At 41.8% G+C, this 26,322-nt stretch overlaps 1 protein-coding gene across 4 annotated transcripts in view; it reads left to right on the top strand.

Annotated features, from left to right (window-relative positions):
- Window positions 1-26,322, top strand: part of NTRK2 (neurotrophic receptor tyrosine kinase 2) — a 320,394-nt gene that overhangs the window by 133,973 nt on the left and 160,099 nt on the right. The window contains exon 13 of one of the 4 annotated variants that reach the window (XM_074995169.1): window positions 20,259-26,241. The exons of the other annotated variants lie outside the window; for them this stretch is intronic. Coding sequence (XP_074851270.1) covers window positions 20,259-20,296 — 38 coding nt within the window. The 3' untranslated portion in view covers window positions 20,297-26,241. Of the gene's footprint in view, window positions 1-20,258; window positions 26,242-26,322 lie in introns of those variants that run through there. 4 annotated transcript variants of the gene reach the window in all.

Raw genomic sequence — 26,322 nt, 5'->3', positions numbered from 1 at the left:
ATGATTTGCACAGGACCTGTGTGTGAAAGCTTTTTAAGTAGCATACCAAAAATAGCACTGTAGCCACAGTTTCACAGAGATATAATGTACTGTATTTGGAGCAGTTAGCCCATCCCACTATTGTGTAGCCACAAGACATTACTATTTTTAGTGCACTAAGTTGGAGACAGCTAGCATGGGTATGTCTACTTGAGCTGGAAATTGCACCTCCCACTCTTCTATAGGCATCTTTCTTAGTTATTGAATATGAAGTATAACAATACAAATGTTTTTAAACAGCTATAAAATAAATGTTTGTGCTGTATCTATTTACCGTAGTGTTACTAAGACCAAATCTGGTAAAGTAAAAGTATTAACTAGTAGAGGTGATAATCTTCATAGTATGGACCCAGAAGAGCATCAAAATTGAATTAAGAAGATGAGCTAACAAAAGTAGCTGGAAGGATATTATTTTCTTTATTAAGATGACCATAAAAAGAGAAAACATAGCAAGTTAAAATCTTTATAAACGAAAAGCACAATAGAACTTACAATAGGAAAGAGCTGCCTTCTTATTAGATACTGTTAATGTGTTCCATTCCAGTTCATGTTGAAGTAAAAGGAGTTTGTTTGGTAGATCAAATGTGGATGTCATTGCAAGAGTGGGATAATGGAGGTGAAACAAGAGGATATATAGTCTCATAAACTATGAAATAAAGATAGAAGACGACATTGTTTTTATGTATTCCTAATGGACTTGTACATGATTTAATATTAGAGCAGCTGTCTTAACATAAAACAATATATTACATCTAGTTTGTTTTATATTTCTATATGTTCTTCGCATAAATCAAAACTGCATACACCTGAACCTGTATACAGTTCATAAGGCATAAATTCAGTAATGACTCTGTGGGCTTTTTTGGATTGTGAACATTGGGGTTTAGAGACAGGTTTGAAATAAACCATATATATTTTTGCAATATGTGATAAGTTTGGACTGAACAATTGTACATGGTTAAAACTTGCAATATAATTTTGTTCATTTGCTCTACAACATGGTGCACAGCCCAGCATAAATCTTATGGGTATAAGCAAAGCTGTGTTACATGGAGATATACCTATCTCACAGAGCTGCAAAGGAGCTTGAGAGGTCACTGAGTCCAGTCCTCTGCACTCACAGCAGGACCTATCACCATCCTTGACAGATTTTTTCTTTTTTTTTTAAATCTATTTACCCCAAATCCCTACAGGGTCCCTTCAAGGAATGAGCTCACAACCCTGGGTTTAGCAGGCCAACGGTCTAAACATTGACCTATTCCTCCCCTCAGAGTAGCCCTGGAGGCCATGTCTAGGCTATTGTGTATGTACTGTGTTTTAAAACTTCAGCTAATGTTTGCAAATATGGTTTATTTTCCTAATAAAGACAGCAATAGAGTCCCAAGATCACACCAAATATAACTTCCCTAGTGCCCTTTTGTAAATAGCTTTCATATGTTATCTGTTCTAACACTGCTGGTTTATTGAATCAAATAATCATACAATACTAGGACTGGAAGTGACCTCAAGAGGTCATGTGTAGTCCCCTGCCCTCACAGCAGGACCAAGCAGTCTAGACCATCTCTGATAGATGTCCATCTAACCCGCTCTTAAATATCTCTAGTGATTGAGATTCTACAGCCTCCCTAGGTAATTTATTCCAGTGTTTACCCACCCTGACAGTTAGGAAGTTTTTCCTAATGTCCAACCTAAAGCTCACTTCCTGCAGTTTAAGCCCATTGCTCCCTGTCCTATCCTAAGAGGCCAAGGAGAAAATTTTTTCTCCCTCCTCCTTGTAACCCTCGAAAACCACTGCCATATCACCTGTAAATCTTTTCTTTTCTAAACTAAACAAGCCCAGTTCTTTCAGTCTGCCCTCATAGCTCAGTAATGATCAGATTTGGGCAAATTCAAAAAAAAAAATGATGTGACATAAATTACTTGGTTGAAAACAGCAAAAATTAGTGAAATAATATCTTTCAAAAATATTTGGCCAGCTGTAAATCCAGTATGTATTTGCAAACAGTAAATTGAGGAACAGAACAGTTTTTGTGTTATCTATAAATTGATCATTCTGACTTGCATGTACTGTAATTATTTCACTCACTTCTGTGGTAAAAGACTGCAATTTTAATGGCTTGATCCTAGTTCTTCAAAGTCTTGGACAAAAATCTTCCTTCGCCTCCATAGTGATAGACTGGGTCCTAATGTCACACAGGAAAATCACTAAAATGCTCTGTTTGCACTGGGGAAATTTTGACATAACTATAGTTTGGTCTCTATCACACCTTGTGTCCAAATGCACAAGTATGCCTAATTGTGCATAGCCATTCGGTCCAGTGTTTGGCTCAGATTTGCTCCAAGAATCCCTTTTCAGAAAGGAAGTGAAAGAGGAATTTATTTGGCAGATTGGAAAGATCCTTGACTCTTTGTGGCTCCCTTCTGTCATGCCATCATATATGGACATATAGCATAACTGTCCAGGTGACGAATCTCCTGTAACAAGGGAATCCCTTTGCAGTTCCTGCTGTAGGGGACATAGCTGGAGCACTGCTGCATACCAGCAATCTCTGGATTGCTTAAATTGCTCTGTGTTACAAAGTAAGCTTGGCCTGGTGTTTGACAGTCCCGGGATTGGGCAGTTTAGAGGAGATTTATATGATCTTTTCTCTACTGGGCATAGAAGGGCGGGGCTTGAAGATTTGTTTTTCACTCCCTGAAAAACTCATAGAGTTGCTGTGGAACTTGGCTTTATTTTATCTGCAAAAGAGCATGTCTGTCAGCGTTGAGCCACTGTAAGTGCTGCAGTGTGTTGATACTGGGCTTTGGCTCATTACTGACTCAGAGGGATGTGTCATCTATCAGATCACAAATCCTCCTTCCTACAGCACTATAAAACTATGGTTACAATACAGTGATCTGTCGACAGAAGTCACAGTCAGAAGAGATTTCCCAACAAAACTTCTGTTGACAGAGTGTGGCCACACACAAAAGCCAGTCGGAAGAGCAATCCACTCTGTGGACAGAGCAGCCGGACTGCCTGGCTGCTCTTGTGACAAAACAAGCACCCAGAAGCACAGAAGACAGGGCTGACCATTGTTCTGGGCGCCTTGTTTGTCAAGAGAAGGACCCCCAGAGTGTCCACACAGCGTCTTCATCGACAGAATCGGTTGACAGCAGTGTCACGCCTCATGGCTGAGAGGAAGAACACTGCCAGTGGAAGTGCTGAGTTTTGTCAACAAACTGTCAACAAAACACATTTTGTGTGTGGACATTCCACCAGTTTTGTCAATAAAACCAAGGTTTTGTCTGCAACACTCACTTGTGCAACTGTAGCCTAAGTGTTTTTCTGTTGTTGCTTTGGCTTTAATTAAAATGAAGGCCCTTCACCCTTAGAAGGTGAAGTGCTCCAGACAGAGTGGACTCTGCAGTAGAAACCCACCGTAGTTCCATTCCTTCCAGATCCCTTTCCTCCAGGCAGAATGCAGGGAGATCTGTGGGAGCTGATGTCTTTTTGGCTGTGTGCTGGGAACAGGAGATTGGTCCAGGCACAATGAGGCAGAGGGCTTAACACTTGTACATTTCATGCTGTTCAGAAAGTTACCAGCATGGCACTGGTGCTCTCCTTTGGATGGCAGCAGACAAAAACCAGCATTTTGAAAAGAATTCCCACTGTCAAGATGTGTAGAAACCCAATAGCTCCTGTCACGGGGACGTAATTATTTTTAAATAAGAAGATAGCCTTATTCTAAACACTTACTTCCTAATAACCTCCCCTGGTAGGGATGGCAATAAGCAGCTAAACCTTGGTATCTATTACAGGATGAAATCTCAAATTTATTTAATGTTAATTAAGTTTATAATTACATAGTATCATTTAGTAGAACTGTTTATTTTCTCCCATAAGAAACTCACTGAGTCTTCAGCAGGGGCTTTTTGGCTGTAATTTAGATGCAATTAGCCTGTTAGATGTAGTTTGTGTTTAGTTCATTTGGTTACTGTTCCGTGATGATGTAGTAAGATGTGTATAAAGAACAGACACTGGGAGCATGAGTGAACAAGGCAGGGCCAGGCAAGAGTTGACACACATTGTCTTCATTTTGGCCCCACTGAGCATAAAGACTGGGGCTGATTTATAGCCTAGAGCTGTACAGCATTTTCCACAGAGTCTCCCTCCCAGGAGGGGAAGGGGCAGCTCAGGCCAGTGGTGTGCCTGGTGAGAGGGCGGCTTCAGATAGCCTTGGGAGAAGAGGAAAGCTCATGAGGCACCAGAGCCAGTGCAGAACCACAGAGTTTTGAAGTCTGTATGTGGAGGTTCCAGACCTATCCTCTTGGAGACGTCCTTCCCCAGAGACCCCACATTCTTCGATAGGAGGCACTACTGCTGGTATGGGGTATTGAAAGGCTGCTTTGCAGTTTACACTTCTCCTACGATTCTCTTGGTCTTCATGGAGCTGCTGGTCTGTGGGATCTCTAGCAAGGGAGAGGTAATAGTGTTTTTCCTTTCTTTCAAACAAGTGAAATATTTTCTTGGAAGTATTTTCTTTCTTTCTTTCTTAGCCTATCAGAAAGGAGACTCTAGGGTAAAACACCCAGTCCTGGATTAGAGCAAAACATAGCAATTAGAGAATCAAATAGTGATTTTCGCTGACTAGATCATGCTGAGCTATAGCAAAAGGAATACAGATCAGCTTCTCCAGGGTGTATGGGCCAGTCTCCTGGGTACTGGAGGCCTAAATAAAGGAGAGGAGCCCTCCTGGACCTAGACCATTTCAATATTTATTTGTTTATTTATTGTATTACACTAGAGGCCCCAACTGAGACCAAGACCCCATGAGTGTTCCCTCTATTTTTTCCATCCATGTGTGGCATGCTTTTGTTATGTGTACTGAGGCATGTGAAGACACGCATTGCCAGTACAAACACATGCTGCTGGCTTTGGGTAGCTGCAAGCACTCTGCTAATAATCTGAGCAATATTTGAATCCCTTCTGGGTGGTCGCCCAAATGCACAGCTTACCGGGAACCCTGAACCCATTGTGCTTGGTACTGTACTGTCACAGAGGCCGTGTCTACACTAGCCCCAAACTTCGAAATGGCCATGCAAATGGCCATTTCGAAGTTTACTAATGAAGCGCTGAAATTCATATTCAGCGCTTCATTAGCATGCGAGTGGCCGCGGCACTTCGAAATTGACGCGCCTCGCCACTGCACGGCTCGTCCCGACGGGGCTTCTTTTCGAAAGGACCCCGCCTACTTCGAAGTCCCCTTATTCCCATCAGCTCATGGGAATAAGGGGACTTCGAAGTAGGCGGGGTCCTTTCGAAAAGGAGCCCTGTTGGGACGAGCCGCGTCAATTTCAAAGTGCCGCAGCCGCCCGCATGCTAATGAAGCGCTGAATATGCGTTTCAGCGCTTCATTAGTAAACTTCTAAATGGCCATTTGCAAGGCCATTTCGAAGTTTGGGCCTAGTGTAGACGTAGCCAGAGTGAGATACAGTCCCTACCCCAAAGGGTTTATAGTCTAAATAAACAGGAGAAAGAGAAGCACATAGCAGTAGACTGACTTGCTGTGAGCTAGAATTAGAGTCCAAATCTTCTGACTTTGAATCCACTGGACCATGCCGCCTCTTAATGGCGTTTATCCATCCTAAATCAGTCCTTGTGATGGTTGTATTGACCTCTAAAAGGAACTGCATCAATATGCAGGGTTTTCTGTAGGCAGGAAGAGCGAATGAAATACAGTATGTAGAAAAGCCAGCACACAAACAAAATGTTGTCGTAAGCAAAATGTTAGGCACAATCAGTGATTAGCATATGCACTATACAAGTACAGTCTCCATAGATCATATGTCATTGAAAGAGATCTTGAGAATTACTTGATCACAACTAGAAATGCTGTATTAATATGAATTCCTTTGATCATTGAAATATAACACGAAGATGAACAGTGACAGAGAGAGAGCCATTTTAGTCTGTATTCTATCAAAACAAAAAGTCTGTCAAGTAGCACTTTAAAGACTAACAAAATAATTTATGAGGTGATGACAGTTCGTGGGACAGACCCACTTCTTCAGATCGTAGCCATACATTATTGAGTTTGTTCTGGTATGGCTATGATCTGAAGAAGTGGGTCTGTCCCATGAAAGCTCATCACCTCATAAATTATTTTGTTAATCTTTAAAGTGCTACTTGACTAACTTTTTGTTTTAACATGAGAATGGGTAATCTTTCTGTATATTAATGTGGTAATGGTATGTAATTCCTTAGGTATTCAGAGCGTACCAAAATAAGAAATATCAGTTCCTTCACTCCTTCTTCTAAGAATGTATTGGCTTGGCAATTATAGATTGAAGGCCTTATACTGTATGGCTGTGTCTACACTAGCCAAAAACTTCGAAATGGCCATGCAAATGGCCATTTCGAAGTTTACTAATGAAGCGCTGAAATACATATTCAGCGCCTCATTAGCATGCGGGCGGCTGCGGCACTTCGAAATTGACATGGCTCGCTGCTGCGCGGCTCGTCCAGACAGGGCTCCTTTTTGAAAGAACCCCGGCTACTTTCAAGTCCCCTTATTCCCATCTGCTCATAAGAATAAGGGGTCCTTTTGAAAAGGAGCTCTGTCTGGATGAGCCGCGCAGTGGCAAGCCGCATCAATTTTGAAGTGCCGCAGCCGCCCGCATGCTAATGAGGCGCTGAATATGTATTTCAGCGCTTCATTAGTAAACTTTGAAATTTCAAAGTTTTTGGCTAGTGTAGACGTAGCCTATGTCTGGTATTCCCACTGATCTTGGTGGACATTTCACGCTCTAGATTGATGGCAGAATTGGCCCAGCTATCGACACAGAGAGAGAATGAATAAATTGTAATACAGGAATTGTACTGTGTCCTTCATATGCTGTGATTTTCCTTGGTATACTAAAGTTGAGAGACTGACACCTGTCAAAAGTGCATCTGTTTTAGTGCATTTATATGTTCAACATGGAAATCAATGAGCGCATTAAACAGAAATGGTGGGAAGTAAGAAGGCCAAAGACCCCTTTTTCTTTCCAGCTTTGACTTTTCAAGGCCTATAGAAACCACTAAAAAACAGTCCTTTGAATTATGGATGGATTTCTTATGACATTGAGCTTTCCATGCAAATGAAGGATGGGATAATCTGTAGAGGATCTGATTGGCTACCTCTACACTGCCCCTCCCTTTTGGAAGAGGTATGTAAATGCCACAGATAGAAATGCTAATGAGGTGCATACATGAATATTCAGTGACTCATTTGCATAATAGCAGCCACTTGCCATATCAAAAGTGCAGCTTTCAAAATGCAAAATAGCCATGCAGATGGGGTTCCTTTGAAAGGAAGGTCCACTTTCAAAAGCACCCTTCTTCCTGAAAAAAATTCGGAAGAAGGAAGCTTTTGAAAGCTTTCGAAGGAACCCCATCCACACAGATACTTTGCATTTCAAGGTAGCACTTTTGGCATGGATAGTGGCTGCCATTATACAAATGAGGTGCTGAATATTTATATCAGCACTTCATTAGCATTTTCAATCCACTGCCTTTGCATGCCCCTTCCGAAAAGGAGGGGCAGTGTAGACATAGCCATTATGAAATGTCTGTGCAGCGAGTAACTGTTAGGCCCTTTTCTGTGAATTGTGAATAGGACTTTCGCCTCATTTTCTCATTCTATTGTCTTCTGTAGCATTTACATACCATATTGTTTAGTTTTCTCAATTGAAATTTTCCATATTTCTTCAAGTGTGTATTTTATCTTTTCTGTGATTTTCCTTCTTTTTTATCATTTCATCACTTCAAATCCTCTGACCTGTTCCTGTTTTAGATTAATGCTTATTGTCAGAATTTTTAATTTGAGTTTATGAAAAGCAACAAAATAGAAAGAACAGAAGTAAAGTATTTGTGATAGAGAAAAGAGATCTCTGTGCATGTGTTCTTTGAAACATGCTGCATCCAGTCTGCTTTATAAACCAGCATATGCCCCTATAGAGGTACAATCCTTATAAATTTTATGGAACACTGCACAGAAAAAAGTAGTAATAGGTACAAGCTGCATACAAACCACAGTTCTGTCTTGAGTTTAAAGTATTCTGATGGACTATCAGGAATCAATGAGACAACTGTAGGTTTGGAAGGGACCTCAGTAACTCATGTCTGTTCCTCTGAAGCAGGATTCAGTATAATTGGACCACCCTGACTTGTGTTTGTCTAACTAGTTCTCCGAAACCTCCAGGAATGGGGATTCCACAACCTCCCTAAGCACAGTGATGTCTGAGACATTGTCAGGTGAAGGAATGGATCAGTTGTCGCAGTATCCCCAAGTTCAGAGTAGTATAAGGCAGCATAGTAGTGCATAACCACAGCGCGAGCTCAGAGGGCCCTTGTGTTCTGGTGACTGAAAATGGCTTTATATGTGGAAGAGGAGTGTGGCCGCTATGCAACCTGGGCCTGCATGCAGAATTCACTCTTCATCTTGCTGCTGAACAGGACCAGTTCTGCTGATCCTTTCAGCTCTCTCTGCCCTCTCTGGGCCTAATGTCCACTTCTTAGAGCTGTACTAGACCTCATCAGCCTTGTGACTAAGGAGGGAGTAAGGACTGCAACTGTGAGCAGTTCCTGCCTGGGTGTGTAGGCTCTATATGTGGCCTGTTTCTGCTGGGCGTGTTTTAGATGTAGCTGAGGTTTCCTGCCTCATCTTCAGTGTCAGCACCTCTGTCTCCAGTCAGTGTTTACATACGCTCTTTCTTGCCTGTGCTGGAATGATGAACTCTGCAAATCTGTTCACTCTCTAGCTCTGAGAGCAAGTGGTCTGGGCTGCAGTTGCAGTGTCTCTCAGAAGAATTCAGAACAAGGACATCTTCAGCAGCAGTTCTACAAAGAGGGAATATCTATTGGATACAGCACTGACAGACATGAGACCGAGGAGAGTAATGTGTCTTCTTGGGAAACACCGACGATGTTCTCCTTAGGAATGCTAAGCACACTTTGTTTCTCTACTGCCCCCTGCCTAGAAAAGGAACACACCTTTCAAGGCCTGGGGATAGAATAATACACCCTCTCTAGATATGAAGCCCCTGTAAATGACATTTTGATATTTTGTGTTTATAGTAGGGAGGTCAGGGGACCATTAACCCAACCTACTTTTCACTCTTGGAGCTGCTGAGTAAATGGGACAGATTTTTACTACCTTTTGCTCCTAATTCATTTTATATTGAGATCAGCTTTATAGGGTGCTTTTATTAAAGTACATAACAATTTTCTCTGACCCTCCCCACCTTTTCTAGTTTTATGAACTTGTGGATCAGTGACCCAAACCATTAAATAGATTGAATGCTGCTTACAATGGTGGTGTTAATGGCTCCAATTTTATGAAGACCATTTGCAAATCTCACATGGGTGGCAGAATTCCTGAAATGATAAACTGCATGTCCCTCTCTGCTATACATGAAATCAAGCGGGAGAAGAAATATGAGTAGTAGTGGAAATGAACCATTTTATGCTTGGCAATGTTTTGATAAATAAGAGGGGAAAGACATAATTTGTCATTTTAATTTGATCTAAATTAGCCCTCCATTTGATAACATAGGATACTGTAGTGTTATTCCATGTTGTCTTTAGTGGGAGAGCAAGCCTGGGAACAGGACTCTTCATTTGTATTTTCAATTATTCCATTTACTTGATGTTAGACATATTTAGCAAGTCATTTAATGGCTCTCTGCCTTGGTTTCCTGAGAAGGAAAGTAAATATAATCATTAGAAATGGGCTGGGCTCTCACAATTTGAACCCCAAGGCAATTCTCCACTGTCTATGATTCTGGGATATTCAGATCTGGGGTCTTGATTCAGCCAATGCAAGAGGACTAATGTGAAATTCAGATCCCATTTTGTGTTCCAAACTTTTAGAAAGGGATCAAACTAAATTCTCAGAATCAAGCTATCTCATGGGCTGTTGTGAGGATTAATGTTTTCATGCTTTGGTACAAGCAGGACATGTTGCAAGGGTAGAGTATTATAAGTTGTCTGACTGGTATGAGCATGGAATCAGCACTGTATTACAGTATCATGAGAAAGATACATGATTAAAAGTAGTATTTTTTAAAAAAAAGAGGGGGGATAATGGGAAAGAAATAGGAATTATTGTATTTATCCTTTAAAATACTTGTGTTTGAATCCTGGTAATTTAGTGAAACACACAGCTATCCTGAACCTGATGCATACACAATCCTGGAAATAACGGAAGGTTTTCTCAGACTAGTTTTTTTGCTGTTTTTATGTAAGCATCATTATAATAAAATGAACCCTTTTTTTTTTGCATAATAACTGTTTTACACAAACCCGTCCACGGGCCTTTCCTTGCTTTCCTGTAAGTATGAGGTGACAGTTTGTCCCCATTTTGCTGCAGCGGTAGCCAACACTGCTTTTTAAAGCAGTGGCACAGTGCCAAGTAGCAATTAAAAGTAGGAGTGAGTTATTTCATTAAATTTTCTGCTTGAAATCAGAAACTAACATACTTGATAAGATTTTTCTTTTAGATGATGCAGCTGCATCTTGATTCCTGTTGCTTTCACTTTTAGTTCACTACATATAAATCATAGTCCAATTAAATTGATCACAGATACATGTCATGTTATGGCTAGTTGCTTGTAAAAGTAAAAATATAAATATGTAGACTTTGAAATATGGAATGTGGATGTTAGCACAGCATGAAACCACTGTGCTTAGGCAGAGAAGAGAAACACGATGATTTTAACTTGGCTAAAAATCTTGGAAAGCCTTTATTTTCAGCATCCCCACTCAACCTCTTACATTTTACTCATGCTTTGTGTTGGATGCTGTAGGTCATTTTCTCAGTTGGTCGACAGAATCACTGAGATGATGCCAAAGTTTAGAGAATCTGATGTTCTGAAACATCTATATTTCAAACTTTCTAGCTGAGCAGCAGAATTTGGGTAGCAAAGGCCAGATTCAAAAGCTGTTGAAGTCAGTGGGAGTCCTAAATGACCAAAGAAGTTCACCATTATTTCTCAGCCTCAATAGAAATAAAACTGGAAATGAGTGGTTTAATATCTTCTTGGCACTACTTGGATCCTAGTCAACCATAGGTCACATTCTTTCTTTCTCATATAAAATGTGTGAAAGAAGAAACATATCCTAAAAGAGATGACTCCTGCAAGTTTCCTTTTGGCTGTTTTGACCCTTTAGGCATCTCAAGTCATTAATAGTTTATATTGGAGAGGGTTATAGCCAGTGAAAAGAGCTATGGCTGAGGTTGTGCAGGACTGACCGAGGTCACCCCCATGCATTTTGGACTATCCACATATCAGAGCTACTCCCACCACTAGGATGGCTGAGTTAGCTGCTATAGTGGCATTGACTGGCAGATTCCTTGCTGCTCAGAGGGGCAAAGGTGGCTTCTAGATGTGTAAAAAGGATGCTACTTCATAGCAACCTTTCCTTTTGGAATAAGTTCAGCCCATATCAATTGCGATTTCACTTTTCTTTGTGTGTGCCAAGGGGAGGGCCATGTGATCGTAAAGGGAGTAATGGCGTTGGCACCTGTCTGTTGTGAGTGCCCCTGCTCCCTTCTCACTGATATGTGCCTGCAATCTCTCATTCTTTAACAGGGAGGTACCCTCCTCTTGTGGGCACCCCCTTTCTGGACAGATATAAGCCTGATTTTCTTCTTCTGTTCTTATAAGAGGGTGGCAGCAGTCCTCCCTTAGGCAGGTCCTCAGTGACTCAGCCCTCTAGTCAGGTCATGCTCTGTCCCCTTTTGGGCGATATACAGTTTCTAGTTCAGGCATGGCCAACTTTTTTTCATTGGGGGCCACGTGCCAATTTTTATGTGTTTTGGGGACCAAACATCCAGATGAAAAGTCTCCATGAGTTGGATTCTGGCCCATCGGCCACATGTGGCCACCCTTTTTCTAGTTCTTTCTTGTGGCCCTGGTACGGGGCTGTAGCTCCAAAGCTGCTTCCTCAGAGGTACTGCCTTCTTTAACCAGTCAAAGGGGCCTGTTTCAGTACTCCTGTTTGGTGTCCTTTAGGCAACCTTCACCTGGGCTGTCTTCAATTAGACCAGTAGGGTCCATCATGGTACCCTCACCCTGTCTGCCTGGGTTCTGGTCTTGCTCCCTGGGGCTTAGCCTGCCTGCATGTAGCGGTCTGCAGTCCTACTGCTTTTCCAGCCACCCAGGCCTCCTTTGAGCTCCAGGAAGCAACTGACTTCTACTGCTTTCTTTTATATGGCCCTTCTGGCTCCCAACTGGCTGTTCCAGTGGTCCCTCATTCACATTCTTCAACCACTCATCATTTTATACACCTCTATCATAATCACCCTTGTCATCTTTTTTCTAAGCCAGACAGTTACAGTCTTGTTAACCACTCATCGTATGGAAAGTATTCCATACTGTTAATTGGGTTTGTTACCCTTCTCTGTGCTTTTTCCAATATATCTTTGTCTCATAGAATCATAGAACAACAGAGCTGAAAGAGACCTAAAAAAGCCATCAAGTCCAGCCACCTGCTCTAAACAGGACCAAACCCATCAGATCAGCCCAGCTAGGGTTTTGTTCAGACGAGACTTAAACACCTCGAGGGATGGAAACTCCACAACTTCCCTGGGTAGACCATTCCAGTGCTTCATCAACCTCCTAATGAAAAAGTTTTTCGTAATGTTCAACCTGGACCTTCCCAACCGCAACTTGAGACCATTGTTCCGTGTTTTGCCATCCGTGACCACTGTGAGCCAGAACTACACTCAGTATTCATTGTGTGGGCATACCATAGATTTATCTAGTAGTGTTATGATATTTTCTGTCTTTTTGGCTATGCCTACAGTACAGAGTTTTGCTGACAAAACTTGCAGCATGTCCACACTTAAACATGTGTTCTGCCGACAGTAAATTAACAGAATATGGCACTTTTGTTGCCAGCCTTCTGCCTCTTCGCCATGAGGCAGTGTCTGTCAACAAAAAACAACTGTGAACACTTCGGCGGGTGGGGGGGGGTTGTTGACAGAACGGTCCTCTATGGGGCTGGCCAGATGGCTGGGGGGGGCACTCTGTCCAAAGCAATCAAAGCTCAATGCTCTCTGCCTGTGGCCAGGCTTAAAGATGCAGGGAGCCCCAGAAACCCCGTGACAGGAAGCTGCGAGTGTGCAGGCAGCAGAGCCACAAGCAGCTGTTGTATATGCTCACACAGTCACTCCCCAGTTGTGGCAGAGATCCAGCAGCCAGGGACCACCCTGGACTGGGCCCAAGATCCAGGACCTCATTAGGCTGTGGGCTGAGGAGGCCATTCTCCTCGACCCCTCGGCCAAGAGGAGAAACCCTGGCCTATACCTAGCTCACCACTTCTCTGGAGGCACAGGGCCACCCCACACAGACAATGGAACAAGTCCAGGTGAAAGTAAAGGAGCTGCACCAGGGACACACCAGTGCCCAGGATGCAGCCAGGAGGTCAGGAGAAGGACCTGCAACTACCCCTACTACATGCAGCTCCAAAGCTTCCTGAGGGCCGAGGACTTCTCCCCTCCAGTAGCTGCCCTGGACATGGCCGAGGAGGCACCTCGCCCCCAGAGCCAGAGCTGGAGCTGGAGGAGCAGCAGTTTGGGACCCAGCCAGAGCTAGAGGGCAACAGAGGCCAGTGAGGGAATGCTGGTGGTCGCCCTGGACTCAGGACTGCCCAGGGCATCCCCGGACCCTGCGGAGGATAATTGTCCTCCTGGAGTGGCGGATGTGGGCCTGGAACCACTGATGTCTCACCTACATGCCATCACCAGTGCCTGGCAGGACCAGTTGGCCCAGCTACCTACAGCTGTGACCCTGCTCCCACACTGCCACTGCTCCCCCATCCTCCACTTTCATCCCTGCCCCGCAACTCTGCCCTTGCTGCCCTGTCTCACCAGCCATCCCCCAAGGGTTTTTGGACCTGGCATGGTGGCTGATGGCCATAGCCACCTCCCTGCTACCCCAGCTCCCCCTTCCACCCCAGCTCCCCACCATGCTAGGCCCCCAACCCCTGGTCCTGCCTGCCCCCAGACACCCCCCAATTCCCTCTCCAAGCCCAGCCCTGCTGCAGCCCCACCACATCTGTACTTCCCTCTGTTCCTGGTCCCAACCCAGCCCCGATGAGGACCCCAAACCGATGGCAAGAGGGGATCTCAGGGCTGGTGATGTTCGGGGTCCCGCTCCCCTGTGCAGTCATGACTCCCCACCCCCACCTGGATTTGTGCTCCCACAATCCAAATCCTGATAGTTGCCCACCCATGTCCCACGCTCCGTCTGCGCTAAATATAGTTGACCTTTTTTGCATTCACTCTGTACAAAGTTTTTTAGGATGAGCTTTATTTGACACACTTTAACGTGAAGTAGACTTATATGAACACCACCCCTCTGTCCCTCTTTATGGGGTGGCATGGAGGGGTTGGAGGGTGTCAGGAGGGGTCATGGTGGGGATGGGGTAGGGCTGTGTGTCCGAGGCCCCTGCCAGGGGTGCCTTGAGGATGGTCATTAGGGTGCTTGGGAGAAGCTCTCCCTCAGGGCCTCATGGATCCACAGCCTGTCCTGATGGGCTTGGCAGATGGGAGCTGCTCCCAGCTGCTCATAGTCATCACTGGCATCTGACCCCCACCCCAGGAGGAAGGCCTCCTCCACCTCCATTATATTGTGGAGGGCACAGCATGCCTCCACAACTTAGGGGACATTGTGGTCCCCCATGTTCAGCTGGTCTGGAGGCACCTAAACTGTGCTTTCAGATGGCTGAAGGCACACTGGAAATGGTTTCATGCCTACTAGAGCTGAGCATTAAAGAGCTCCTGGCTCGAGTCCAGGTGGCTGGTGTAGGGCCTCATAAGCCAGGGCATGAGGGGATGGGTGGTGTCCACAGTGAGTGAATGAGGGAGGGAGTCCCTGGGCTCCGGTGGGCTCCCCTGTCTCCCACATCCTTTTTCCCTCCTTCAAGATCTTTGGGTGCCCCCACACCATAAGACAACTTCTCTCGGGAGTAGGTCTGCATGAGAGTGGGACGGCACAGTCACCCTGCAATTGGGCTTCCCCTGATCCCACTCCCCAAGAGTCCCCCTTGGGCAGGATGCCCTCCTCTCCCCTTCCCCCCCACAGGGCCTGCTGCTTGAGAATGCCTTACCTACATAAGGATGGCCTTGACAGTGGACTTCCCCAGACTGAACAGGTTCCCAGTGGAGTGGTAGCTGTCTGGGGTGACAAGCTTCCATACAGAAATGGCGATGCATTTCTCCAGGGGGATGTTCAGCAGCAGCCAGGTGTTCTGTCTGTGGAGGGTGGGGTTAGGCCAGGCTCAGAGCTCTTGGAAGGTGTCCTGCATTCAGAAATTCTGGAGCCACTTCTGGTCATCCCACTGCCCCATGGCCAGCTGGTCCCACCAGTTGGAACTGGTGATGTACCTCCAGACCCACATGGTCACTCGGGGGGGGTGGGTACAGGTGGGGCTGTGGGGCACTGAGGCTGTGTGCCTAAATACTGTTGTTAGTTGTGTCCCCCAAGAGGAGATGGAGGACGACTGTGATCAGGCATCTGATGAAGCGGGTCTTTGCCCATGAAAGCTTATGCTCCAAAATATCTGTTAGTCTATAAGGTGCCACAAGACTTCTTGTTGTTCTCAAAGATACAGACTAACACGGCTCCCTCTCTGATGACTGTGATCAGGGTGATCAGCAGCTCCAGCAGCTGTGCGTAGATCTAGTGCAAGCCCAGGAGCTGCCCTGTCACCATGGCTATCTGGAAGGGTGAAACTCTCACAGAAAGCATGTGAGCCCCGCACTAGCTACACTCTTCCTCAAGGAGGTGGGCAAGCCTCACCATGGGCAGGGAGCGTGGGTGCGGGGAGTTGCTTTAAGGTCATGCCTGGTCAGGGCTCCTGGAAGAGCTTGCCATCCGTGAGACCCTGTGTGATGGGTTTCTTGGTCCTGTTTTGTCAAGAAAGAGGCTGGGCAGTCTGGCCACTCTGTCAACAGAGCAGACTGAATGAACAATCCGCTTTGCTGTGTGGCTGTGATCTGTCAATAGACATTTTGTGGAATATCTCTTCTGACAGTAACTTCTTTCAACAGCTCACTCCAAGGGGATGTAGCCTTTATGTTCCTAATGGCTTCTTCAGGACCCCCACTTCACATTGTTTAGCTGTTTTTGGAGAATTAGCCACAGTGACTCCAAGATCTCTTTCTTGAGTAACAGCAGCTAGTTTACACCCCAACATCTTGCACATATAGTTGGGATCATCTTTTCTCATGCAGATTACTTTGCATTTATCAGCATTGAATTTCATCTGCCATTTTGGTGTTGCCCCATCAGCTAGTTTTGTGAGAGCCCTTTATAACACTTTGCAGTCAACTCTGGACGTACTTCGAATAATTTTGTAATGTCTGCAGTTTGTCAATTTACTGTTTATCCCTCTTTCACGAATCATTTATGAATACATTGAATGTCACTGGTCCCTGTACAGATCCTTGGGGAACTCTGCTATTTTCCTCTCCACAGTGAAAACAGATAATTTATTTCTACCATTTGTTCCTATCTTTTAACCACTAACTAATCCATGAAAGGATCTTCCCGTAACAACTGACTTCTCTTGAAAGGCTCTTTGAGGGACCTTGTCAAAGGCTTTCTGAAAGTCAAGGAAACGTTATCCAATGGATCACCCTTGTTTGCATGTTTGCTGACATCTGCAAAGAATTCCCATGCATTAGTGAGGAATGAGTTCCCTTTACCAAAGTCATGTTGACTTTTCTACAACATATTCTCATGTATCTAAGAATTCTGGTTCTCACTCTTGTTTTAACCCATTTGCCTGGTACTGAACTTAGGCTGACTGGCCTTTGATTGCCCACATTGGCTCTGCAGCTTTCTTTGCTTTTAAAGACTGACATTACATTAGTTATTCTGATGCTGATTTAAACAATAGGTGGCATACAACAGTTAGTATTGCCTACAACATTATATCTGAGTTTCTTCAGAACTCTTGGGTGAATATATCTGGTCCTGGTGACCAACGTTCCTCTAAGTTTTTTCCATCCGTGAGCAGAATAAATTTTGTTACAGGAAACAATGCATGTGTGGATGTGCACCACCAATAGAAACAGGTGATGCTGGCTGTGGATGATGTGAGCACTCTGTTAATAAATTGGGCAACAACAGAATCTCTGCTAGGTGGCTGCCCAAGCACTCAGCTTACAGCGAACATTGATGGTGACTTGTTCCTGTTTAACTGATCAGTTTGTTTCAAAACCTGCTTTATGTACTGGTTAGTGTTTGTTAAAGACCATTAGTCTGACTACAATATTTATGAAAGTCTCATCCTCTGTATGAGAAACTAATATCAGAAGGAAATTATTACCAAGTTCCATGTTCAGAATATGGGACTTTCTATCTTATTTGGGAACAAACTGAATTTGTGATTTGAATAGATGGCCTCAACCTTACAAAACACTGAGTACAGTCTAGAGTGCTCCCTACTCACATTGGAATAACTACAAGTAGAACGAGGCTCCTGGTCTGTTTGTATATTGCATGGTACCAGCCACTTTTTCTCTCTTAACTAGTAATACTTACACTGCTGAATAAAAACTAGGAATGAAACTCGCTCTTAATCATTTTCATTGCCTAATGTGACTGTTGTTTGCCTATTGCAATTCAGGCTTGATGCTGGAAAGGAGAACTTAAATAACTGAAATTCTTTCACATACGGTAATCAGCAATGGTGTTAATAATGTGTGATGAGTTTGTATATGTATATAATAATTTGAAATGAAACTTTCGATGTAATAATGAAAAATCCCATACAGATGCTGAGTGTCCTAGAAAGAGACTTCCAATAATCATTCAGCAATATGAAAATACTAATATGCAAGTTAACTCCCCCAAACAGCAATATGAAAAAATCAAATGGACGGAATGATTTACCGCAAACCAACAGTCGTGATTTTAATATAAAGTGTAGTGATATTAATTTTGCAACTATATTTCTTTGAATGGTGCATCTTGGAGTTCTTCATGGACCCAGAGCATGGCTAGAATACAATAATTTAATTTAAGATACTTTATCTGAAAGGGGAAAGCAGGATAAAAATTGCCTGAATAAGAGCACCAAGTCCAACAAGAACATAATATTCTTTAGGAGTAGGTAAGAAGCTCATCATTACATGACAGTTACCTTATATAACTAATCCTCTCAACAGAAATCTAGCCTGAAGCCTTCCCCTCACAGCAGTTAAAAACACTGCCTGTGCAGAAACTGGGCAGCTCAAAAGTGATCCACACTTGCACTGAAATTATGTGGATTAGCCAAGTCCCCCTCTTTGTTTTTGTTGGCTTATCATTTTAAATCCCATAGATTGTTTCAGCGAAAAGGAATTTTGTGCACACCCTCATGAAAAAGTGAAGTTGCCCCTAACCAGCATATTTGGCTTCCATTTCTGTTATTACCTAAACTCAAACAGAAGATACTATCTGCTAACAATTTAAATTAGCAAGAAATGAATAATAAATTAATTAGTCATTTTTAGTTGCTCTCTAACATTCAGAGTCAGCTCCTATTGAAATCAATAACAAAGTTAACTCACACAGGATCAGGATATGGCTCAAAATCTTTGGGTATAACTTGATGTCATCACAAAAACTCTGTGAACTTAATGAGGCAAGATTAAAAAAAGGACATATAGATGAAACCTATATTTGTAGAAGTATAGTGCTTGTAAATCCAGTTCTCATGTTATTTCCTTTTTTGTTATGTTTTTTTTTTTATAATTTCATGAGAATAAACTGTGGTGACAATCAATAGTGAAGTATATAATAACATCAATGCTGTCAGATCACAACAGCCTGTATAAGATGATGTTGTTCTAGGAAGTATTTATGATTCAGAATCAGGTGTGTGGATTTAATTTTGATCCAAAACTGATGGTCCTGAAGACTCAGTCTTAGACAACCATCATTAAGGTTCGTGTAGTGGCCTTGATAGATTGACGGAAAAAACTGATGTGATTTTTTTTTTAAGTTCGATTTTTATTTAGTCATTGATGTAGTATCCGTTGTTTTGTAGGTAATTAATTCATTATGAAAAAATTGGCAACTTTATCCTCAATTATAATTTCCTTTTTCATATCAAAGTAAATCAAAGATGGTAATGACACCCAGGGACTGATCCAGTTGTGTGTATAAACACAAAGCAAAAAGTAGTGAACACTTGGGAACTTGATGCTTCGTAAGAGCATTGCATTGTGATAGCCAATTTCCCTTTGTCAAGCAGCCAAATCAGAGCAATAAATAGGGGAGTGGGGAAGGAATATGTGCTGATGATCACCCGTAAGCTCATGATTCCTCAGAAATTTCCATATTCTACCAAATCTACTCCTTGTTAAGCAATGGTTTTGATTAAGGTTCTCCTCAGTGCAGTGGACTATCCCAAGTGCTTACTTGATCCCATCTATAGTCTTTGTTCCTATAACCCTACTTAAGTCAGTACATGGTGCTATATTACACTAAGGCTGTGTCTACATTACAAAAATAACTTCAAAGTTGCTTACTTCGAAGTACAGCTTTGAAGTAAGCAACTTCAAAGTTGAGTGTCTACACACACCCTACTTCGAAGTTAAACTCCACAAGAATGGATAAGAACTTCAAAGTTGGGCTCCCTACTTTGAAGTTAACTTTGAAGTAAGGGAAAGTGTGTGTAGACACTCTGCATGCTACTTCAATGTTAACTTTGAAGTAAGTTTGTAGCATAGACACATCCTAAATGTATGAATCTATCAGCATTTATAGGCATTTAAAACTTGATAGGTGTGCTAGATCTGACACCGTTATTTGTAGGAAGAGAGAATATTGCTGGAAGGATACTCATATAAACAAAGCATAAATATGCCTATGAAAATATGCCTCACACCACAGTGTATATCTACCAGTTATATAGTATTGCATCTGATTGTGAATATTCTTTTTGATTGGCATAAAACCCCTATGCATTGTAATATTTTATTTTAATTAACTAATGAAAACCACATCCTTTACACACAAATTATGCATTTTCCATAAACCATGTACAGTTTTTATTTAACATTTATTTTGTAAATTTTGAAATGCATTCCATATGTTTGTCATCTTTAGTGTTCATCTGTGTTTATTTCCTTGTGTTAATTTTTCTATGAATTTTGTGAAGCATGATTTCTCATATTTTATTTTGTTTCTTTTAGGTTTTGTTTTGTTTCATAAGATCCCACTGGATGGGTAAATGAAATAAGGAAAAACTGAAAGAGGGGCTGTTGAGCTTGTTTGTTGAAGCTGCACTATAGGGAGTGGACATGGTTCTTGTCCTGTGAATTGCCACATCCTTTGGACTTCTGTTTTAGACATGGGTTGTGTTTGGAGGATTCTAGACGTATACACAGCTCATTAGTTGTTTTGGAGACACCAGGACAAAGTCAGCCCTCAGGCCACCATAAAGCTCAAGAAAGCCCAGAAATAAGCTATCAGATTCTTTTTTATTATCTTGTTTTACTGTAGCTTCCAAATGGCATTTAAATGAAATTTGGTTTCATTGTTTTCTCTGTCTAAAAGTCTTTCTGTTTGAACTTAACTGGAAATATGTTGGTTTTCAGAAATAGTATTTATTAAAGATGAATTGCAAAGTTTTTTTTATTTAAAAATGAAAAAAAACCCTCCAAAAATCAGATATTTAAGGCCCAGATTTTACAAACACTTCTGCATGTACTTACCTTTAAACTTGTAAGTATTCCTGTTTGAATTCAGTGGAACTGTGGATGTACTGAAAATGAATTGGGGCCCAAAAATCCTAAAGCAGTAAACATGTAGGTCTGATTCCTTCAGCCTTATTCCTGTGAGTGGTCCCATTGACTTTAGTAATAGGATTCTGGTGAGCAACAATTGTGTGAATTAGGAATACAGGATCAGGCCTTAGTGCAGGTGAGTTGATTCAACAAAGAAAGGACTTAAGTCAATCCTTGTTCAGAATAGCACTTAACTATGTGCTTAACTTTAATTATATGCTTATGTCCTTTGCTGGATTGGGATGTTTTGATCTGGCACTTAAAATGCACGTGCAAAATAACACCTTGTGGTGTTGATCCTGCAAACCAAACAAATGTACATGCATAAGCATTTTCAGGGTCACTTGAGACATAATTTTTGAACATCCTTTCCATGTCAAATACTTGCCAAATCCTGAGTTCAATGCCTGAGCTTTCCTATTCAGAAGGTGACATCAGGGTAAGAAAGAAGGAAGAAAATCAATAAAAAATGTTTTAGAAATTTAAAAAACAAGTTAAGAGAATGCCCAAAAGGAGATGCTGAGATGAACCTCTGTAGAGATAAATTATTTTAAAGATTTGGTGTTTCCATTTCTGCACACCAAATTTTTTGAGTTTTGAATGAATGAACCTTGACTTTGAATTTCTCATAGTCAATCAGAAGCTGAGAACATGGCATGTGTCATTTCTGGTTTATCTAGATAATACATTTGATAATTTATTTTAACACAACATCTGGAGAAAAAGAAGGGGTTCAGTTTACATTGTCTCTTTGGTTTTGCTTTTCTTTCTCTTTCCCTTTTCCATTCACCCCATTTTTATTTTCTACTCTCTCTATTGATTTGTTGTTTGGCTGTTGTACTCTTTTTTCAGTGTTTGGTTTTCTTCTACTCTGCATTGTTGTATATGGCATCATTTGCTTTTGCTCATTTTATTCCATGCTTTCCATGTATTCTTTCTTTTCTTCATTGTGTAAGATACCTCCTCACACCCGCCAGCAGGGGCAAAGGGGGCAGTTGCCCCCATGCCCGGCATTTCAAAGGTTCCCGGAGTGCCAACTGCCATCACTGCTCCAGATCTTTTTGAAATGCTGCAGCAGCTCTGTGGCTCTGCGGCTCTGTATGGGGTTGTGGGGGGAGTGCCACAGTCTGGGTGAATACTCAGGACTAACTATCCTAGGTCCTGCCCCTCCTACCCTTGGCTCCACCCCTTCTGGGGGCACAGAGCTGGGCTTCCCTCCCGTCTGGCCCCAACACTCGCAGTGGCTGTCGTCCCCACAGTCCCTCCTTCAACATTGTTTCTTTCCCAATCTCTTGCTCTTTCTCACCCCAGTGCTCTGCTTGTCTTCCCATTCCCTCCAAGCTTTCACACCCCCATTCCCTCTTCCCTGAAGGAGTCTGTCTCTGAAATCCGTGGAAGTGGCTGCATTTGTAATCACTTTGTCCCAAATGGGGAACGGAATTGTTAGGGTGTTTCCTTTCCTTCCCACAAGCAGAAAGTCTCACAGTGAGGGGTCCTCTCCTGCTGCTCCCCTGAAGAATGTATGGAGGTGGAGGTGAAGGTTGAATATAGTTTATGTTAAAAATCCACAATGTCTTAGTTCAACCTGTACTCCTTGAGCAGTAGTGTTGGGAGAAGGACAAAAATTATGCCTGTTCTTCACAGTAACTCAGTTGGAGTGATATAAGCTAAACCTTTATTTTGTTCCTTGAGAATTGCTCATTCAAATCATAGGAGTTTGGACATGGTTATTCTCGTCTATCCTACTGATCTTTTAAATTCATTGTTTAAAGTTGACTTTTTACACTATCTCATTTGCCCATGCCTCTCCAACTTCATTTAAATTGTCTGATGTCACTGGGCCTGACGCTAATCTCTCATATACTGGTGTAAATCGCAGCTAACTTAGCTAAAGTGAGTGGAATTACAAAAGGATAATACTTGTGTCCTGTCAGAGTTTGGTCTGTTGGGCTAAATTCCAATCTCAATTCCAAAGGATACAAATGTATTGTGTTTCAGCTAAGTGAGTCCATGTTTGCTCCTCTGTAAATGAAACCAGGATCTGACCCCTTTCTCTTTTGGCAGAGAAAAGACTAAATGCCAAACTCAGAATTTGGCAACTAAGTTAAGGAAAATATGATTTTTAAGTTTTTTTTTTCTTGTTTTGTTTTAAAATTAGTACATACAGTCTGTTTACTGGTTTAGGATCTTACCTGACATTTTTTGTGATTTATTTTGTGACACTTTGCAGTTCAACTTTAAGGAGCAGCAGTAAGTTTGAATTTCAAATAGCTCTGTACATACTGACAAAATATTTTGGATCTTGTGTAACCAAGACATTAACAAATCAGATTTGATTTATGCTCCATTGATAGATAGATAGAGATATCTATCTAGCAATCCATCATTGTAGGATATCTTTATTGAGTATGTTGTGGTATCTTTTACTTAGGTTACTAAATCCACTGTTACTTAATACAGATATTCACAGAGCATTATGGATTACAGCATGTGATTAGTTACTACTGTTTTTTTACCCAATGATAACATTGAAATAATTGAATATGGCTATCTGTTTCTATATTTTTTTCTTTCCATTATGCCTATGGATTAGCCACTTGAAGCCACAGGGAGTTGAACTTTAAGCAGGGAGATTGGGGTAGACCCTAAATTGCTATTTTTCAGCATGATTATAAATGACATTGCCTGTCACTGTAGAGATACCAATCTGACCAAATAGTGTTGGTTTACAAAGGGCTCAGCTAATTACAGGATTCCTGACTCTTCAAAAAAAAGTGAGATTCAGTCCAAGAATCTGGCAGGAGCCAATAAAATAGTAACAGTCACTGAACATCCAGCATTTGATACTAAAAAGCTTTCATGTTATTTTACTGAGTAATAAGAAGTTCATGAAACATTTTAAAGGCCAAGTTTACAAGTTTGACAGACCATAAAGGAAATTGTATGCATTACTATATTTTAAAATGAGGATTAGTAGATCTAGCAGATAACAGCATTAAAGAGCCATATGGTGAAACTCTTCTGTTGGTGAGCAGTCACACAAGCAGTTCAAGTGACTTCAGTAGGACCAGTGCTCACCATTGGAAACAAAGGGTTGCACAGTCAGGGTGTTTTAATGAATACAATGGGAGTTTTGTGATAGAAACACACCCCCATCAGGGCAGGAAATATCTCCAAGAAACCTATGAACCACATTTTAATTAGAAACTATTCCACTTCATGTATTTTGTGGATTAATTCTAATATTTCGTGATTATTGACCAGAATACAATTCTCTGTCCTGCCACCAATGGTTCCTAAAAACATTTTTCTAAGGATTACAAGGGTTTTTGTTTTTTGTTTTTTATGGGCCCCTGCAGTTACAGGGAAGCAGATGCAGTTTCTGCTGATCTGATCCAACCGTTAAGGTCAGCGTGGACTTCACCCTATCCTTGCAAGTTATCAGTAGCCCCCAACTACTATGTCATTAAGAACCTTCATTATCACTCTGCAGAATGCATCTTTGTTGCCCTTTGCCCAAGTGTGCACATATTCGAAAGAGTTAGTCCCCAGGCCAAATAGCTGGAGGTGTCTTTCTGGAGGGTTTTGGAATATTTTACGTGGGTAGGTGCACTCAAGTCAGTGTGTGTCCAAACTGTGAAAGATTTAGGATTAGTAGCAGGAGGAAGAGTTCTTGAGTGGCTGGGCACATAATGGAGTTTTTCAAAATGGAAAGTAGTCAAAACATTCAAAAGTGGCCTCTCAGTGCACTAACATTTTAATGCCCGTAACTATCCTCTGCTCTGCAACCCCACATGGATTGGTTAGGTGTTTGGCTACTTGGTTTACTTACATACGTGTGGTTTTTGGGCCGTCTGCAGAAGATTAATTGAGGCCACTTTGTAGCTCTTCCCATAAGAATTTAAACTTTTTGAGATTGGAGTAATAATGGTACTGGTGGGAATTAAAATCCACAGCTGGAAACATAATTATTTCTGTATCAAACAAAACAATTATAGTTGCATTAACAAGAACACACCCTCAGCTGGCGTGAACATGTATAACTCCATTAATTTTCATGGAACTAAGCCACTTACACTGGAGGACAATCTGACCCCCACTGAGTGCAGTGCTGAAAATGTGTAGACCATCTCTTAAAGGAGCAGAGTCTCAGGGGGATTAGGGTAGAAGGAAGAGGTCAGTTCTGAGTGTAAGCATTTGCACTGATTCCAGAAGGGGCTAGACATAGCCTCAACTCCAGGTAAAACTTTCAAATGAAAATGAAAGCAAGAGGCTACAGGTGCACCTATTTTCCTACATTTCACACCTCACTTGTTGTTAGCTTTTAATTTAATCACAAAATAAACACATCTGTACAAGAAAGCTGAGGTACTTTAGAGTTCAGATGTTTGCTGGAAAATGCAAGTACAAGAACTGTTCTGCAGGATTTCAGGTGTGTGTAGTGTGGCATTAGTTATACTGAAATATATTGATGGAAGTTGGGTGAAATTCCGGCCCTGTTGAGGCCAGCTGGAGTTGACCTAAGTGGTGCCAGAAATTCACCGTCATTGAAGTGTGCTGACTTAAACCAGGTTCGTTTGTTTGTTTGTTTTAACCATTGTAACACCATTGATTTCACTGGATTTCCTGATGATTTACAGCAGTGTGAGAGCAGGATCAGGCCCTCATATCACAAGTTAATCATGGGACTATAGGTTTCTTAAGTAAATACAAAAATCGTCTCTGTGTCATTAAGAACCTTACATGTTCAAAACAAAAAAGCAGTCATGGAGCACTTTAAAGGCTAACAAAATGATTTATTAGATGATGAGCTTTCCTGGGGCAGATCCACTTCTTCAGAGCTGGAAATTGTTAGTCTTTAAGGTGCTCCATGACTGCTTTTTGGTTTTGTGAAGATACAGACTAACACAGCGACCTCTCTGTGACCTTACACTTTCATTTTCTTTTTGTATTTTAGTTTCACTATAGAAAACTAACCTGCCTGTATTCAAAGTCTGTTTTCTCATGTTTCAAGAGAAATAATGCTCCAAATGGTTGTCAAGAACTAGACAGTGCAGCCTACCATACATTTTAAAATACATTTGCTGTAATCCATCAACATGTTGTGAATCTTACATTTTCCAATCCCCACACATGTTTAAACATGATTTTATATTGTAAATAATTGACAATTGTTTTTATTTCAAATACTATCTTAATAATGTGGACAGACTACATAAATGTACTTGCTGGATTTATTTTTAACAGGCCAATAAAGTTTATAATTCATTGTCCTTGTGTCTTGTACTTTCTATAAATAATTAGCGTAAACTTGGTATTTTACCAGTAATGTAGAGTAAGTTTATTGGAAAACATGTAATCCTATAGGGCGTGTCCTCAAATATCATATTGTACCAGATGTTATAAATCAATAAAGCCTATGGATGTATTTATTTATTTGTGAATGATAAATTTAACACATTAATTACCC

This window comes from Carettochelys insculpta, chromosome 5 (genome assembly GCF_033958435.1).
Source record: "Carettochelys insculpta isolate YL-2023 chromosome 5, ASM3395843v1, whole genome shotgun sequence".
NCBI lineage: Eukaryota > Metazoa > Chordata > Testudines > Carettochelyidae > Carettochelys > Carettochelys insculpta.
The sequence above is the reverse complement of the archived record's forward strand: the minus strand, read 5'-3'. Positions and strand labels throughout refer to the sequence as shown.